The sequence below is a fragment of the Sorghum bicolor genome, chromosome 9, assembly GCF_000003195.3.
Source record: "Sorghum bicolor cultivar BTx623 chromosome 9, Sorghum_bicolor_NCBIv3, whole genome shotgun sequence".
NCBI lineage: Eukaryota > Viridiplantae > Streptophyta > Magnoliopsida > Poales > Poaceae > Sorghum > Sorghum bicolor.
In genome coordinates this window covers 1656612-1674917 of record NC_012878.2, presented here as the reverse complement: position 1 = coordinate 1674917, position 18306 = coordinate 1656612, and the positions used below count along the sequence as shown (strand labels likewise).

At 42.8% G+C, this 18306-nt stretch overlaps 2 protein-coding genes across 2 annotated transcripts; one reads left to right on the top strand and one right to left on the bottom strand.

The window, feature by feature from the left end:
* LOC8068699 (G-type lectin S-receptor-like serine/threonine-protein kinase At2g19130) lies at positions 2128–4807 on the top strand. Its single transcript, XM_021447652.1, has one exon. It carries the CDS (start codon positions 2183–2185, stop codon positions 4742–4744), a length of 2562 nt encoding a protein of 853 aa, XP_021303327.1. The 5' UTR covers positions 2128–2182; the 3' UTR covers positions 4745–4807.
* Positions 12459–17118, bottom strand: LOC8067350. Its single transcript, XM_002439123.2, has 6 exons — positions 16568–17118; positions 16363–16454; positions 15948–16040; positions 13950–15833; positions 13424–13604; positions 12459–13331 (listed from the first exon to the last, which is right to left on the bottom strand). Exons 1-6 carry the CDS (start codon positions 16920–16922, stop codon positions 12709–12711), a joined length of 3228 nt encoding a protein of 1075 aa, XP_002439168.1. The 5' UTR covers positions 16923–17118; the 3' UTR covers positions 12459–12708.

Sequence of the window (18306 nt, the reverse complement as noted above, 5' to 3'; positions counted from 1 at the left end):
TGTTAATTTAAACTATCTTTAATCACCTGGAATGATTTCTGGTGGAATAAAGGCCAAACGAACAAGCCATAAAAGTCTTCACCCTCGTCATAAACTGGGAATAATCCTGGGTCTGAGAGTTTCTGCATTTATAACGTGACCTCCTCACAGACATGGTTTCCCGTCTCTGGTGGCAGTCATTACAGACTTGTTTTCCCGTCTCCGATGACCGTTGCCATAGATTTTTTTTTTTCCATATAGTATTGTGTCTCTGATCCCTAATCAAAGGCGATCAAGTTATATAATAAATTAACCGGCGTCTGTGAACTGGTGTCATCACAGGCACACCTTGTGCCCACATATGTGAACTCACTTAGCACAGACATGTAATACTCCATCCGTTTTTGCTTAGATGTATTTGCGAGTTTCCAAAGGGTTTTCTAAATTCTAAAGGAAAAAAGTAATATTTTCCCCCATCTTTGAATGGTTGGACGATGAAAGCGTCATGGAAAGCGGACTCACCTAAGAGCCCTGGACTGAGATCAGTCTGGCAGAAACTATATTCTGCACCGTACCCTTTGCATTGTTTAGTTCGCGAAAAATTGTAGGTTTCACTAGTGTAGCACTTTTGTTTTTATTTAACAATTATTATCTAATTATAGACTAACTAGGCTCAAAAGTTTCGTCTCGCAAATTACAGATAAACTGTACAGTTAGTTATATTTTTTATTTATATTTAATACTTCATGTATGTGCTGCAAAATTTGATGTAACGGAAAATCTTAAAAAATTTTGGGAACTAAACAAGGTCAGGTGAGCGGAAGCACAGGATATGCCCATTGAGTGACGCACTGTTTGGAAGGTGTCGCGGTTGACTAGACCAGTGCATGATCTGTGGATGCATGAATTGCATCGGAATCATCTTGGAAAACTTCATTGGCAGTCCTGGTGCCAGCGCTGCTGCCTCCGTCCACGAAAGAGTCAATTTCTAGAGTTGTCCTAAGTCAAACTTTTTAAACTTTGACCAAATTTCTAGAAAAAAATGCTAAGATTTAGAGTATCAAATTAGTATTATTAGATTCATCATATAATATATTTTCATATAATGTGCATTTTATATTATAGATGTTGTTACTCTTTTCTATAAAGTTAGTCAAACTTTAAAAAATTTGACTGGCACGGATCCTAGAAATTGATTCTTTCGTGGACGGAGGAAGTATCATCTACCGGCCACCCATGTCATCCTCGTCCTGGACTCGGAGGTAGCGTTGGTTGGTTGCCGTGTCTTCCTTCCCCGTCCATCTACCAGCTCGACATGAATGCATGCGCGCAGTCCTAGTCGCTTACTCTCGTCCATGGAGTTCATATTTGGCTATCAGCATTTTTCTGTATGGCGATTTCTAGGACTAGTATGGTGGCGATTACAACTCCGGGCTTTGTTTAGTTCACCCAAAAACCAAAAAGTTTTCAAGATTCTCCGTTACATCGAATCTTGTGTACATGCATGAAGTATTAAATATAAACGAAAACAAAAACTAATTACGCAGTTTGCTTGTAAATTATGAGACGAATCTTTTAACACTATAGTTAGTTTGTGATTGGATAATATTTACCACAAATAAAGGAAAGTGTTACAGTAGCGAAAATTTTTAAAAAATCACATCTAAACGAGGCCTGATAACTGATGAATTAATGGTGGCTGTGCTGTCTGAAAGTCTGAACACAAAACAGAACAGAACACGCGGATTGCATTGGACGACAGCTTGATGCATGAATCATGATTACCTTGCCTGACTGTGGGCTGTGGCTTACCTGGACTACCTACTACATGTGGGTACGTAGACCAAGTGTGTACATTGTACTAGGTATACGTACTACTGTCCTAATCAGCAGTCTGAATTGCTATAATTTTTCGTGACCAACAATCTGAAACTCTGAATACATTCTTTCTTAGCGTCGCTAAGGGTTCATATCTACCTCTTGTGTTCATTTCATGCATGTGAATTCCTCTCAACATCTCTCTCTCTCTCTATATATATATGCAATTCTCTTCTTTCTTCTCTCAACAGCAGAGCAGCACACTACGCTTCACTCCTCCTGCGGAGCCATCCTATCCATGAACAGCTACTCATAGACTGACACTCCTCTCTCCCTCCCATCTGCACACTTGAGACCGGCATTCTCTCTTCTGCTTCTCTGATCCATGGCTGATCTGATGGCTCCCCTCTACATGCTAATCTGCGGGCTCCTTCTCTCCATTTCCCTGCACACCCTTCCTGCCGCAATGGCAAATAATGGTGATACTCTCTCGGTAGGCCAGGCGCTTGTCGTTGGTGACAAACTCATATCAAGAAATGGCAAGTTTGCATTTGGCTTCTTCCAGTTCCAGCCAGCTTCAGGGACGACGACTATCGTCAGTAAGTCCACCTTGTCCTCCCTTGGCTGGTATCTTGGCATATGGTTCAACAAGATCCCAGTGTTTACCCCTGTCTGGATCGCTAATAGGGACAAGCCCATCACATACCCTGAGCTAAGGCTGACACGGCTAAAAATTTCATGGGATGGCAATCTCATGATAACCATCTTAAACAATAATGCCAGCACTGCCGAGTCCATAATTTGGTCCACTTCTCACTTTGTCAATAGGTCGACAGCAGAAATCAGCACAAACACTACTCCTAATGCCACCGCTGCTGTTCTCATGGACAATGGAAACCTTGCCCTCATAGCGGCAGGATGCTCATCACCTAATGGAACATCCTTGTGGCAGAGCTTTGACTACCCAACAGATGTTGGGCTTCCTGGCTCCAAGTTAGGCCGGAACAAGGTCACCGGTCTGAACCGCCGGTTCATCTCAAAGAAGAACCTCATTGATCCAGGCCTTGGCTCATACATACTTGAACTAGACACCAATGGAGTGCTGTCTCATAGGCGCCGAAAGCCTCCTTTTGTTGTGTACCTGTCTTGGTCATCTGGAAAATTGGCCTACACACTTGTAAAAACACTCATTGGGCTGCTAGACTCGGATGCACGCACCAAAGGTTTGCTCCTACCCTCATATGTCAACAACCATGAGGAGGAGTACTTCACGTATGAATCACTGGATGAGGCATCTTCCACATTCGTCTCAATAGATGTCTCAGGTCAGATTAAGCTGAATATTTGGTCACAGGGAAAACAGTCCTGGCAAACCGTATATGCCCAACCTGCTGATCCCTGCAGTCTGCCTGATGTATGTGGATCTTTCACCGTCTGTGACGGCAACTCAAGTCCATTATTTTGTAGCTGTATGGAGAGCTTCTCTCCCAATTCACCTCATGATTGGGAAGCCGGCGATCCAACTAGAGGTTGCGTCAGAAGTATTCCCCTAGAATGCACAGCCAGTAACAACAAGAACATGTCAAGTTCTTCATCAGACGACATGTTTCACACCATAGCTCGAGTTACATATCCCCGTTACCCTCAGAGCATACAAGATGCTATGACCCAGAGAGAATGCGCAGAAGCTTGTCTTGGTAACTGCTCCTGCACCGCTTATTCCTACAACAATAACAAATGCTCTGTCTGGTATGGTGAACTGCTTGGTGTAAATCAAAATGATGGCGTCGATAATTTTTCTGATCAAGTTCTTTACCTTCGCCTTCCTGCTAGAGATTCGCAGGATTTGACAAGAAACAATAAAAGAAAACCGAGCATTGTTACTGTGGCAAGCATTGCTAGTTGTGGGTTTATAGTTTTCATGATGTTTTTGTCGTTGTTAGTAATTTGGAGTAACAAATTCAAGTGGTGTGGTATGCTGCCATTACATGGAAATCAAGGCAGTGGTGGTGGAGTTATAGCATTTAGATACAGTAGTTTAGTTCATGCTACTAAAAATTTCTCAGAAAGACTGGGAGGAGGTGGTTTTGGTTCTGTATTCAAGGGATTGTTAGGTGACCAGACTATGATAGCAGTGAAAAAGCTTGATGGTGCCCGTCAGGGAGAGAAGCAGTTTAGGGCCGAGGTGAGCTCAATTGGATTGATCCAACACATCAACCTAGTTAAACTGATTGGTTTCTGCTGTGAAGGTGATAAGAGGCTACTTGTTTATGAACACATGTCAAAAGGGTCTCTCGATACCCATCTATTTAAGAGCAATGCTTCCGTCATAAATTGGAGCACTAGGCATAAAATAGCCATAGGAGTTGCTAGAGGATTGTGCTACTTGCATCAAAGTTGCCGCGAATGCATCATACACTGTGATATTAAGCCAGAAAACATACTTCTAGACGCATCATTCGTTCCTAAGATTGCAGACTTTGGGATGGCAGCAATTGTAGGAAGGGATTTTAGCAGAGTTCTAACCACATTCAGAGGAACCGCAGGGTATCTTGCCCCAGAGTGGCTTAGTGGAGTTGCTATTACACCAAAGGTTGATATCTACAGCTTCGGTATGGTACTGCTTGAAATCATATCAGGAAGGAGGAATTCACCAGAAGTATATAGCAGCAACAGTTGTCATGTTGCATATTTCCCGGTTCAAGCCATCAGTAAGCTTCACGCGGGAGACATACAAAGCTTGGTGGATCCACGATTGCAAGGTGACCTTGATTTGGAAGAGGTTGAAAGGGTTTTCAAAGTTGCATTTTGGTGTATTCAAGATAATGAGTTAGATCGGCCAACGATGGGTGAAATCGTTCGGGCTCTTGAGGGTCTCCAAGGGCTTGATATGCCCCCAGTGCCGAGACTACTTGCAGCTATAACTGAACCTTCTCGTGCAGCTTGAACACATTGTTGTCGAGTTAATATTAGTATTTGTTTCAAAAAAAATTGGAAAGTATAACATGTGTGTTAAATATTAGAGTAGCACTTGGTGCGTGAGTAGTATGGAGTTGCACTTGTATGTCTTTATTTTAGTTTTTGTTGTTCTAATATAATTTGGAAAAAAAAACTCTTGCCACCTTTCATCATAAAAAAAAAAAGAAAAAAAGAACTTGTAAATTTTGTATTATCTGATATCCCAATACTTCATCATCATTACCTTGAGTCTTGATGTGTTGCAAACTTGTGTTATACTCGCAATATACTTTCAAAGATACAAAGGGCTAATGTGCATAACTAGAGATATCAGATTCTAAATGACCTGCCCACAAGTACTAGCCTACTAGTACTCCCTCTGGTCCTCTATATCTGGCGCCCACCTGTTTTTTGGTTTGGCCATAATATCTGGTGGACTAGAATACCGAGAGAGAATTAATTACGGAGCAGGTTAAACGAAGCGTTCTCGGCAACGAAGTCTTGTGCGTGCGTCCCAGCTTGGCAACGGAAACGTTGCATCTGTTCTAGCTCGATTGCATCCTGACCAATAGACTTCTCAAGACTAGGCCACTGTTACTCGCAGTTAATACCCTTCTTGGTCTCTGGAATTAGCCTGCCCATGCCAGATATAGAGGACCGGAGGGAGTACTTAGGTAGTCTAGGACAAGACTGCAGGTAAGTCATGTTTGTTTAAATCTAAAAAGTTTTTGGAGTCTGATTTGTATTTGACAACTATAGACTAACTAGGTTTAAAAGATTTGTCTCGTAAATTATAGACAAATTATGTAATTAATTTTTGTTTTCGTTAATATTTAATGTTCTATGATTACGTCGTAAGATTTAATATGACGAGGAATTTTGAGGTGAACTAAAAAAAGGCCAAACAACCATGATTCATGCATGAACCTGCAGTCCAATGCAATTCTGCGTGTTCGATCTGTTCTGTTGTGTTCAGATAGCACAATTAACTGAGCTGGGTACGGCTTTGACCGCAACGCATACCTGTTAGAGTTGTTAAGCAATATTTTTTTATTTCTTTCCTTCATTTTCTACTGAAAAGACCGTGGGGAAGAAAGCGCAAACTTCCGATGCCTGCCGCAAGAGTGTCGCCATTCGCCGCCGCGGCCACGGAATGCGAACGAGCGTGCTGCAAATGCGAAGGAGCGTGCTGGAGGGAAGATGAGAGGCTGTTCCCTTGTCTTAGGCCAAACTTAATGGTTGGTGTCATTACACAGTTTTCAAAATCAAAACGTCATCAAGAGTCAAATGAAACGGTTGATGAAACAGCCCCAACAACACATAGTTTCATTCTGACGTTTCGATGGGTGGAGGGCTCCAGTTTTCAGTTTCTATCACCCAATGTGTTCACAGCTGTGAAGCGGTCAAAGCTCAAAGTTTGTGTAGCCGACGCGATGAACAGCAACAGCTGGCTAACTCATTTTCAGGGGGCGATTACAATGCAAATGGCAGTCGAGATTGCCAACATGTGCGACATGCTTGACCGGGTCGAGTTAAGTTCTCAGCCGGACTCATTTGCTTGGAGGTTTTCCGCCGACCAGTGCTATTCGGCCTCCTCGGCCTACGCAGCGTTGTTCTTCGGTTCTGTGCAGCTTCACGGGGCGAGGCAGATCTGGAAAACGCAAGCGCCACCAAGGATCAGATTCTTCTTCTAGCTTGTGCTTCACCGGCGCTGTTGGACTGCGGAGCGCCGCTTCCGTCACTCCCTTCAGGATAACGATGTTTGCATTCTTTGTGATCAAGGGATTGAGCGTATCGAACATATCATCCTAGGCTGTTCTTACAGTAAGGAGATTTGGTTCCATATGCTTTCGTTTGTCAGGTTGGAGACCATCATCAGGGTGCAAGAGGAACCGATTTTTGACTGGTGGCTTAGAGTTCGTAAGCTTCTTCCGAAGGATATTCGGAGAGGTTTCGACTCCCTTTTCTTCCTCGTTGGATGGCTTCTTCGGAAAGAACGTAACTCCAGAACCTTCAAGCGTCGAGTTTCTTCTCCGGCGCAGCTTCTCCAGGCCATCAAGGATGAGGCTGCCCAGTGGTGTTCGGCGGGCTTCCACTAACTGTCGAGATTACTTGCTCGTGTTGGCTGATCTTCCTTTTGCTTTCTTTGTCGGGGCTAACGGTCGTTACCCCATTCGGTTTGCTGTTTGTATGTTTGCATTTTCGTTTTACGTTTTTTCGTTTCGTATCGGTTAATTGTATGATTCACAAACTCCTATTCTCCTTAATGAAATGCGTGCTTAGGCACGTTCTATAAAAAAAAAAGGTGACAAAAAGCATTTAATTGTTGTAGTTGATTGGGATCATATGCACCAAAAATCCTGTGGCCATATCTATGATCTGAACAACAAGCACCATCAGTTACAAAGCAAAAAAGCATTCAGGCCGGCAGCAACTCTAAATTACTAAAACTCCATTGACAGCAAAGCTTAACACAGTAGTACAGTACTGCAGTACATATTGAATTCAGGTACAGCAAGTTGACATCACCAGAACACATATATAGATGTCTGGGGTCATCTGCGCACGGGATCGGCAATGAAACGATGAATCCCCCTCAATGGCCGTTTCACCCAGTTACCGATGCCTAGGAAACAAAGCGGAGTCGTTTCACCGCGGTGAAACGAATTTTTTCTCTCTCCTGCCCATTTCATGTAAAGATTCCCTTTTTACTGAGGTGTGCCCTATTAAATGTGCATGATACCCCTGTAAAACCTCCACTAAGACTGGTCTTATAAGTCGTATTTTTTTATCGGTAATGATTGGATACAGGCGACCGCCCCGTCCGGACACACCTCCTGGGCCTATGGAGCTGCTCGGCCTGCTCCCCTCATGGCCCATCAGAAATAATGAACGATATATTTTTTTTATTTTCAGCCTACTCCGCTTTTCTCGATTACGTGCCGTATTTTTTTTTTTTCCTTCTGGACGACTCTGCTCATCTCCATCGTGTGTGCCTGCTTCTCTATATCCCGTCGCTCGATCCTTCCATGCCCGGCAGCGGTCTGCTTCTCTCCACAGCATACGCCGCCAGCTCCCTCCCTAGCTGGCCACAGCGCCCTCCCCCACCGCGGCATCCTCCTTCCCACCTCGGTGGTACCTTCTCCCACACCGGCAGCAACTCCACGCACCCCGGCGTCCTCCTCCCCCAACCTTTGCGGCTCCTTCCCCCACCCCGGCGTCCTCCTCCCCCACCCCTACAGCGCCCTTTCCCTGACACCGGCTTTCTCCCCCACAGGGAGGTCCCAACGCCCTCAGATCTGGTGACCATGACGCCCCTGGGCCAGGCTCTTTCTCCCACTGTGTTGCAATTGTATGTTTCAATTGTTATAGATGTTTTAGAGGTATGTTACAATTGAATTATATGGATGTTGCAAAAGTAGATCAGGGAATGTTACACATATTGCAATTGAAACTAAACAAGGTCTTAGAAACAGAAAAAGGTTGCACAATGCACCAGGGTGTAAACTCCAATTGGGTTTTATTCGTTTGGCTCATAAGTCATGACAGAAAGCAATATTCATTAATTTGTTGTGAGAAAGATACTGCTGAATGGCTCACAGATTCGACTGATAAGTTTTGTCTTGTTCGTTTGGCTGATAAGTGATAAGCAAGGCTCGATATGCTTGGCTTAGCTCGTTATGGCTCGTTAGGATAAGCTCAGCTCGGCTCATTATCTTAATAAGCTGGAAAACGGGCTCGGCTCGACTCGTTACGAGCTCGAGCTGGTTCGTTAAGCTCGTGAGATAAATATAAAAGTACATAAAATATAATATTTGTATTTATCTAAAGCTTAAAAATATCAAATATACAAAAACAATATATCTAATAGTCTTAAGTCGAACCAAATATTCATATAAGTGTAACACATAAAGTAATAAAAAACTAATATAAATTATGGTAATTTTTTCTCTAAAATTGTAGTTTGTTTGATTCGCGAGTGGCTTGCAAACTAGCTTGAGTTGGCTTGTTATAGCTAACGAGCTAAAATCTTGGTCCGGCTCGGCAGCCGAGCCGAGCCGAACCAGCTATGAGCCGAGCGAGCTAACGAACTTCGAGTTTTTTTTCCAGACTTAAGTTATGACAGAAAGTAGTGGGCCTTGTTTTAGTTCCAAAAAAATTTGGGTTGGGGTACTGTAGTACTATCGTTTTTATTTGGTAATTATTGTTCAATTATAGACTAACTAGGCTCAAAAAATTCATCTCGCGATTTACAGGTAAACTGTGCAATTAGTTGTTATTTTTGTCTATATTTAATGCTCTATGCATGTGCCACAAGATTTGATGTGACGGAGAATCTTAAAAAAATTAGTTTTAGATTGAACTAAAAGACTTTAGTTGATTTATTGTGAGAGAAAAACACTGCTAGTTGATTCGACTGGTAAGCTCAAACAGTGGCTGCTAGTCTCCATCAAGTCAAGTCAACCACCAGCTGGTCCATGCCGGATAAACTGTGCAATTATTATTTAATTATGGAGTAATTAAAATTAAAATATTTATCTTGTAATTTATAGTTAAAACTGTGTAATTAGTTTTTATTTTTTTATATTTAATGGCCTTGGTATAGTAGTGCCTAGGACTACCGGTGAAGTCTCCAACGCATGCAGTCTACTCCATACGTACCTTGGTCATGGTCAAGTCAACCGCAAGGCGACACAGGAGGGGGGCCAACATTCCAAACAGTGCAAAGTCCCTATGTGTCAGAACTCACTTTAAGCCTGATTAATTTGGCAAAATTTTTTTTTATTTGGATACTATAGCATATCTCGAGCGAACCAAGAACACACAATTTGATCACAACCTTGATGTCTAGCTTCCCAACTGGTAGGATTTTCCCGCTCTAGTTGTTGTAGCTGGAAAGAAAGACGAAGTGTCAGTTTTCATTTGTATTTGATAAATATTTTCCAATCATTAACTATTTAGGTTTAAAATATTCATCTCGCAAATTACAGGCAAACTGTGTAATTAGTTTTTATTTTCGTCTATATTCAATGCTCCATATATATCTATAAGATTTGATATGATGGAGAATTTTGAAATTTTTTAGTTACTTTTTGGGTACTAAACAAGACCTTAACTCAGAGATTACGCACCTCACTCATGGATATGTTTTTGGACGAACAGGCCTACTGAAATTTATTGAAAAATAAAACAATCGAGAAAGCTACGTCTTGTTTAGGTCTAAATTTTTTTTGCAAAATGTACACTGTAGCCATTAGCGAACACACGGGGGCTAGGGTGGCTGCAGTCCTCTTGGGCTCAAATTATTTTTAACAGATTTTCTTTTTAGCAAAAGACTCTACGTATTTGATATTTTTATATACTTATTCTATGAATCTTTGCTTTTGAGCACTTTGAATCAATATTGATTATCAATCTTAGCTATATATATTAGTGTACTAGATTGAGCGAGAAAAAAAATAGCTATGTTATTTAGCTCTCCTCTTGGTCCATTTCTGGGTCCGCCACTGACTGTAGCACTTTTGTTTGTATTTGACAAATATTGTTCAATTATGGACTAACTAGGCTTAAAAGATTCGTCTCGCAAATTATAGGCAAACTATGTTATTAGTTATTTTTTATCTATATTTAATGCTCCATACATGTGTCACAAAATTCGATGTGACGGAAAATCTGAAAAAAAATTGCAAAATTTTTTTGGAACTAAACAAGGCCTTACAAAAGCTGCAAACAGGAGTAAAACAACAACTCAAAGGGGAGAGGGAAGAGAGAGGGAGGGAGGAGTTTAGGAAACAAATAAAGAGATAAAGAAAATTAGAGCTATTATACAATTTGCTCTAGCCATAACTCTATTGATGAGAAGTATTTTTTTTTCTTTGGTCTCCAAATGAGTTGTCAGAAGAAGTTCTTGAAGATTTCTAAACCTTGGAGACTGCAAGCTGAGATCACTCCTGAATATTCCTAGTCTCCGGCAAGGCAATCAACACAAGTGCTCCTTTCATTCAGTTATGGTCATCTAGCATAGTGCGTAAGGTCAGTCTCAATACATGTTTCATAAGAGTGTCATGCACATTAAATAGGGTGCCATATAAGCAAAATTGCTAACTTGGCAGGGTCATTAAATGAAGGAGTTTCATCAGATGAGAGAGGAGTTTCATCCCCATGAAACTCATGTGGCTCGGTTACCTAGTTTATAGTCTTGGTAACTGTGTCATGAAACTATGCGTTGAGACTGACCTAATGACAATTAGCAGTTTGAACGGACTAAAGGAACAATTGAAGCAAGAAAGAGTGTGAAACGTGATGCCCGGTAGCAATAACTCGAAGTTACCGAAACTCAAGGACACAATAAACGCCCACCCAAAAAAAATTACACAAACAACTACAAGATAAACCGAAACAGCTACACTAGCACCTTTCCACAACATCTAGCCAACGAGAAAGAAGAGGGAATTGAATCCTCTACGCCAACTGGGGGATCAGCTTCCTGACACGCAGGCACCATTGCATCACTAGCTTCTCCACGACCACGATGGTATCCAAGAGATGCAGCCTAGAGAGGCAGATGTGCCACACCTCTCTGCTGAAACAGCAGCCCAACAAAATGTGATCCATAGTTTCGACGCCCTAATCACACATAATGTGATAGATGCTAGTTGGTTGTAGGCCATGGCGAAACCTCCTCTCCGCTGTCCATCATCTACCATGTATAAGCAGCCAAAAGAAGAAATGAACACGCGGCGGTGTAGATGTCTTCCAAATCTGCTTAGCCCCTAACGGTGTTGATGATCCAAAAAAAAAACATAGCGCCATACGCAGAGGCAGCTAACTAGTTCAAATCTTCCATGAGCCGACAAGCAAATGTGGCCTTGTTTACTTCCAAAATTTTTGACAAACGGAGACTATAACACTTTCCAACATGGACTAACTAGACTTAAAATATTTGTCTCACAAATTATAGACAAAATATGCAATTAATTATTCTTTTTATCTATATTTAGTGCTCCATGCATGTGATTCGATATGATGAAGAACGTGCAAAATTTTTGGAAACTAAACAAGGCCGGTGTGGCGGTGTCCGCGGCTCCTGCAATAGCTGCACATCAGGTCACAGATCCTGGCGAATTCGAGCACCAGCTGCATGCATCGTGAGTGGCCCAGTCTAACCCAAGCATTGTTGACCAGGGCCTCTCTCTTTCTCACCTTCACTGCCGCGAACACTGTAGGTGCCCGGCTCTGAATGCTTGCTCCATTGAGCCAGCCGGTTAGTCCAGAAGAAGGTTGATTGGCCGTTCCCCAAGGAGAATACAACAGTGGCGGCCTGCAAGAACGGCACGGAATTCCTTGGTCCTGGGCGCCTGACCAGCTGTGAACCAGGCAACCTTACACTTTGCACCAGAGACCATTGTTGAACCTGCATGCCCAAATGAAGCCTCGACACAGAGCCTCGATTGTCCATGGTGACCGACACAAGGCGATGGAAGTGTGGATCGGCATCGGAATGGCCGACATGGTCGCCGCGACCAGCGCAGTCCTGCCCGTTGTATTCAGCAGCTGCCTCTTCCACCCTCAGCAAGTAATAAACCCCTATGTTGGTTTCATACCCATGATCAATTCCTTGTCAAAGTCTGAATACAGATCTCAATCCAAGATCCCTTCCATGCAACAAGCTGAAGCTATCACTATCGCAATCGCAACACTGCTTGCACCATGGATCCATTTGCAAAGCAGCAAAAGTATGCAATCCATGCATAGGAGGAACTGCGACAAGACGAGATGTATTTTAACCATAGGTCCATACATTATACAAGGTTACATATCCATGCCAATCAAATGGTACCACCAGCCTACCACACCTTAAATAGTAGAAACCATTTCGCAAACCAGTGGTTTGCAGAAGGTTATGTGACTCATCTGCTTAACAATCTAGCTTAACCACTACAGCCCTAAACATTAGTTGGTAACAAGGTAGTTGAAGTTCTCCTGTGACATGAACTCGACGATACAATCTCTTATGATGTCATCATGAATAATCCTCGCAATATTCATTCCAACCAGTTCTACCTCAGAACGATAGTCCAATGGCAAAGGCTGAACATCCTCTAAAAAGAAGTGTCCATTGTTACTTCGCTTCTGCACCATTTGCCAGACGTTTTCAGCTAACTGTCCGCGATCTATTTCAGGCAAGCACTTCATCATGATCTTTGAATGCAAGGCGTTGTCTGGAATGATCATGTCAGCCAAGATAGAGTTCACAAAATCAAACAGAAGTTTCCTGTCTGATTTCAACCACAAAACTAGCTTGCTATACTTGTTTTCAAGACACAGGAACACATCTGAGCTCACTTGCCAATCTTCTGGGTGATCTGGTAAGTCACACACACTAGCAAGCATGTCCTGTACATAAGAGAAATCCCTGTCCTCCTCATCCTTAAACATAGATAACTGCTCTTCCATGGATCGGTATATTGAGATGTTCACATTGTCAAACTCATCGCTTGACAATGTACCAGAATAGTCTTCACAAATATCATCTTGGTCTTCCATCTTCAGCATCTTCAGTTGCTCTCTGAGTTCTGCATTTTTTTTTTTAGAAGAGACAGGAATAGCATTCAGTAATATTAACCATATTAAGTCAAGGAAAATTGATTTCCTTTGATATACTAACCTTGAATACCAACATTGATGCTTTTAAAGATTCCACAATAAGTCTCTTCACCAGAACTGTGTTGCGATAAAGCAGTTGGACTTGAGCAGTCACAACTTTCAGCACTTGCAATACTTGCTGATTCTGTTGCTCGAGTGTCAACTTGATCAACTTCAATCTCCACTGATGGTTCCCTTTCCTCCTAGAACCATATGTATGTTAAATCTTAATAATCAGAATGAAATTATTCCATTGGAGCTAAATTTCCATAACAGAACTAAAATAACTTGAGATGGTGTGATTTGCAGATTCAGAAATTGTACAGACAGTACATTTTTATTGAGCACAGCAAAATAAGTTGACTGGTCCCCCCTAACCCACCCGACTCAAGTCTTGCGCATAGAAATGAGGCAATGACTCTTAAAGCCAACATCATATAAGCTAACTCTAGTTCTTTGAAATCATAGGGATTGTTTGTGCATGTTGACCAACTAACATTGACAAGGTAAATGTAAAACTGCTTTAAAATGACACTGTTGGAACGTACCTTCAATTCTATGTTATCCTGATTCTGAATTGATAGAACTTCTTTTGTCTCTGGAGATGATGTTGCTAGTGTCTGGTATGTGCATCCCATAAAACCTTGTGTTTTTTCCTTGTAATCGTGTTGAAGAGCAGAATCAGATTCTTCCTGATCCTCAGTTCTGATAGCATCATCAGGACACTTTTCAGTATGTATATTGCTTGCCCGAGAAAGATCAGAAATGCAGATGCTGTGTCTAGCTTTTTCCGAAGTTACATGAATCTCTTTTTCAGGTAGCATATTTTCCTTTCCTAGATAGACAGTTGATTTTCCATTTTTCTGTTTTGCATTTCTGATTGGTGATCTCTTCCTGATATGTGCATTTTCAGATTCATCAGTGGGTGAATTCAATATATCTTTCAGAATGGGCAACCTACGGGTTGGTGCAGACTGCCTCCTGCCTGACAATTTTGCAGAAGTGGTAGATGAGGATGGAAGAGATTTGGACCTGGGAAAATTCCTTGATGTACCAGCTCTTGAATCATCTTCACAGTAAATCCCTGTCTTCCACCCATCTTTACTGCTAATGCCAAGAGGGCTGCCTGGCACCTCCCTAACATTATAGGGATTGAAGTTTGGATCTGATCCTCCTCTGTGGGAGGTTTCTCTTGGTGCATCTCTATCAGACAGCCCGAGCATTTCACCTAGTGTTTTTATGCCTTTAGGAATTGAATTTTCTGAACCAGATTGACAGGCCATTTGCCATCGTTCTGAGAGGTGCTTTCTGGCCTTTCTACTTACTGATGGTCCAGCAGAATGAATGCTTGAATAAAAGGGCATGGTGTCATCATGAGAGTTAGAACTAACTTTTGCCTTCTCAGTATCCACTTCAAGGTTATATTCCTCCTGGGATAGTCTCCTCCTGCTACTGCTTTTAGGTGTTTGTTTTCTAACCTTCTGTAGTGCAGAACCCCTTTCTCCTTCAAGAACTTCATTGTTTCGTGGCAGAGAAAATTGTTTACTGTGGTGTGGAGGCTTCGAATGTTGTGTCCCACTCCTCTGTTTATATTGTGGTGCTTCTTGGCTTGACAGAACAGGTGTGAAACTTTTCCTTTGAAGGTTTGGCTTCAGAACAACAATTTGAGAGCGATGGCAAGAACCTTTACTCTTGCCCTCATTTGGTGCCAACGGGGCCACTGGTGCAACTGAAGTTTCTCTGAGCGGAACGCTAGGAATGGGTTTCTCAAACTCCTTTGGTATGTCATGCATCCCGTCACACACACCTTCCATGCCACAAGGGATTTCTTCCTCAAATGATTGTGCAGCAGCAGCATTGCTTGTATGAGAGGAGCACTGCAACCCACTGTGGCTAAGGATTTGTCCTGAGAATCCTGACACTGCAGTCCTGTTCTCCTGAAGGATTTCAAGGAAAACATCCCTTTTGGAGTGGAGTACCTCAAGTGCTTCACTGAACTCCTTAGAATTCATATTCCCTTCACCGGTGGCAAGGCGCTTGGCATCTAAGAACTTTTGCCTGACAAATTCCAGATCAGCCTCAATGTTTGTCAGATACGGCTCCTGATTTCCAGGCTGCAGCTGCTCATGCATCGCCATGTTCTCCATCTCTGTTACCTCAAAAACATCCTTCAGTGCTGGCAGCTCATCAGAACTCAGGTTACATGTCTGATCCCCAGACGAAGCGCTGTCCACATCTCGAACAACTCCAGACAAGTGTCGCTGCAGGTTAGCCCGGGTGTCACTCTGGCACCGGTCAAGAGGCTTCTTGGGACGAGGCACGGTGTCGAGGCCCATCAGCCTGGCAACAATACCAGGCGAGCAATGGGTGAACTCCACCTGCTTCGGCGCGTCTTTCTTCACAGGGACAGCGTTTGACTTGCTGGAGAGGCCCTGCAAAACAGAGAAAGAGAGCACGGACAAGGCTTTCAGCAGGCAGTTCACTAATCAGCCGTATTTAACAGCGTCCGAATGCATTTGTGGACAGCAGTGTGCTGCGTCATGTACCTCTCTTGAATTGTCTTCACCTCTCGGCGCATCCACCGGCAGCGGCATTGCTTTCTTTGCCCTTTTGAACCCCCGCTTGAACTCAAATGTGAACTGGTGTAATAACCAAATAACAGTTGTAATTACTAGGTATATATATCGAGGTAGATAATCGTGCCAAAACAATGACTAACAAGAGAAGTGAATCTCGGGGGTTAAAAAAAATGAAAGAAGGTTTTCATTAAAAAAAACTCTAGTCCAAGTATAAATAATTTATTAAATTAACAGGTGCATACGTTTCTAACTTGGAACTTGCAAGCGGCGATTTAAACATGCAGTGGTACAATAGGAGCAGCTGCTGTAATAATCTGAAACCTTGGTGGAAACCGAAAAGTAACAGCAAGAGATGGGGGACTGGTGGTGGTGGTCTACTCACCGATGTCTCTTCGACGGAAGACACCACCGGAGCCTCCAACGCCGCCGGTTCCTTCGACTCCGCGGGGGAAGCCGAAGCAACAGCCCCGCTCGCTGCGCAATCACGGCATGAAGAAAACCAAACCAAAAGAGCCTCTCTGGTTAGATACTCTGAAATAAATGCGGAAACGGAAACGGAGAGGCAAGCTCTGCCCGTGCTCGCTCACCTCGGCGCGACGGGGTGGGCGGGGACGGCGCCCGGTGGCGGGAGTGGGAGTGGGAGTGGGGGCGCCGTGGCTTCGCCGGGGCTCGCGATCCGCCGCCGCGCAGCATCGCTTCCGCCTCCGCCTCCGCTTCTTCTCCTCTCTCCTCCTCCTCCTCCTCCTCCTCCAGGCTCTGCTGCTGGAGACCGACCTTCTTCGTCGTCTCCCCTGACGAATTCAGATTTTGAACTGTGGGGCAGCACCGGGGCGGTAGGGGCCCACGTGAAAGTGCGGTGGGCGCCGCGGGATGCGCGGGCCCCGCGAGGGCCATCGCCACGTCCACCTCCCTGCACCTGGGCCACAGGGCGAGGCGGGGCATGGTGTCAGTGAGAGTGAGAGTGCTGCCGCGGCGGAGAGCGCGTGCGAGGCACGGGCGCGTGGGTGAGCGAGCGAGTTCGAAAAAGGTTCGGGTGGAGCACGAGGCGCGAAAGCTCAGGGCGCGGAGATGGGACCCGGTGCTCAGAGACTCCCTTCTCCCTGACGGCGAGTTGGTGACGAGGCGAGAGCATCCGATGAGGGAGAAGACCGCTCACTGCCACAGTGGTGCGGCCATGGATCTTCTGCGGCGCTGTTGGTGGAGCGTGGACTGGAGGGTGCCGTGTATTTATAGGCGAATTGGGCCTCGTTTACTTTCACTCTAAAATTTAAAATTTTTAGATACATGCATAGAATATTAAATATAAATATAAATAAAAATTAATTGTACAGATTGATCAAAATTTATGAGATGAATCTTTTGAGCCTAGATAGTCCACGGTTGTCACAAACAAACGAAATGCTACAGTGTCGCGAATTTTTTTTTTAAACTAAACAAGGCCTTGGAGGTGTGCTCGTGGTAGGGAAATCTCCTACTATCGGCTGTCATTGATGATAGAGTGATGTTACGCAGATATCTTAGCTTATGGCATTTTCTTTTCCTTTTTCTTTATCTTTATTAGAAAAAAAAATATATCTCTTGCAATAACCTTACACGACATTTTTCTTCTTGAAAACCAATCTTTCTATCTCCTACCATTAATAACCTCTGTATACACATCGCGATCACTTGGACTAGGGATTGAAATTTTAAATAACATTAAGAATGACAAAGGTTCAAATAGAAGTCAACGACTCTAGTCCCAACTCCCAACAAACAAATTTTGGTATTATTGATTGAAATATTATTAGTTAAAAAGATAGAAAGAGTTAGATAAATATATTGTTTTAGATATAACTAATTGAAATAGATACAGAGCTAGATATAGATATCATTTTCAATTCAAATGATGATATATATAGGTATCAATATATAAATTGATAGAGAGATAAGAGGTGGGTATAAGCATCATCATTATTAAGTGAAAGAGATAGACACCTAACTATAGGTATTATGAATTCAAAGAGATATATATAGATATAGATATTAATTAATAGAAATAATATGGCACGGTACTTTCATAAAACAAAATAATATAGAATAGTTACAAAGTAACAAAGGTATTGAACTCACATGTCCCAATTTCAAATGTTTCAAATGGACAACACATTCTTAACTCATCTTGTCATCAATAAAAGTACGAAAGGCAAGTTTAAACTCTAAATCAACATATTGAATCCACTTTTGGATTAAGAGAGTTTAAACTTAAAACCCCAATCTTTAGATTTTTTTTAAATATCAAGCTCAATACTTTTATTGAGTCAGAATTTTAGGTCTTTAAATTTGA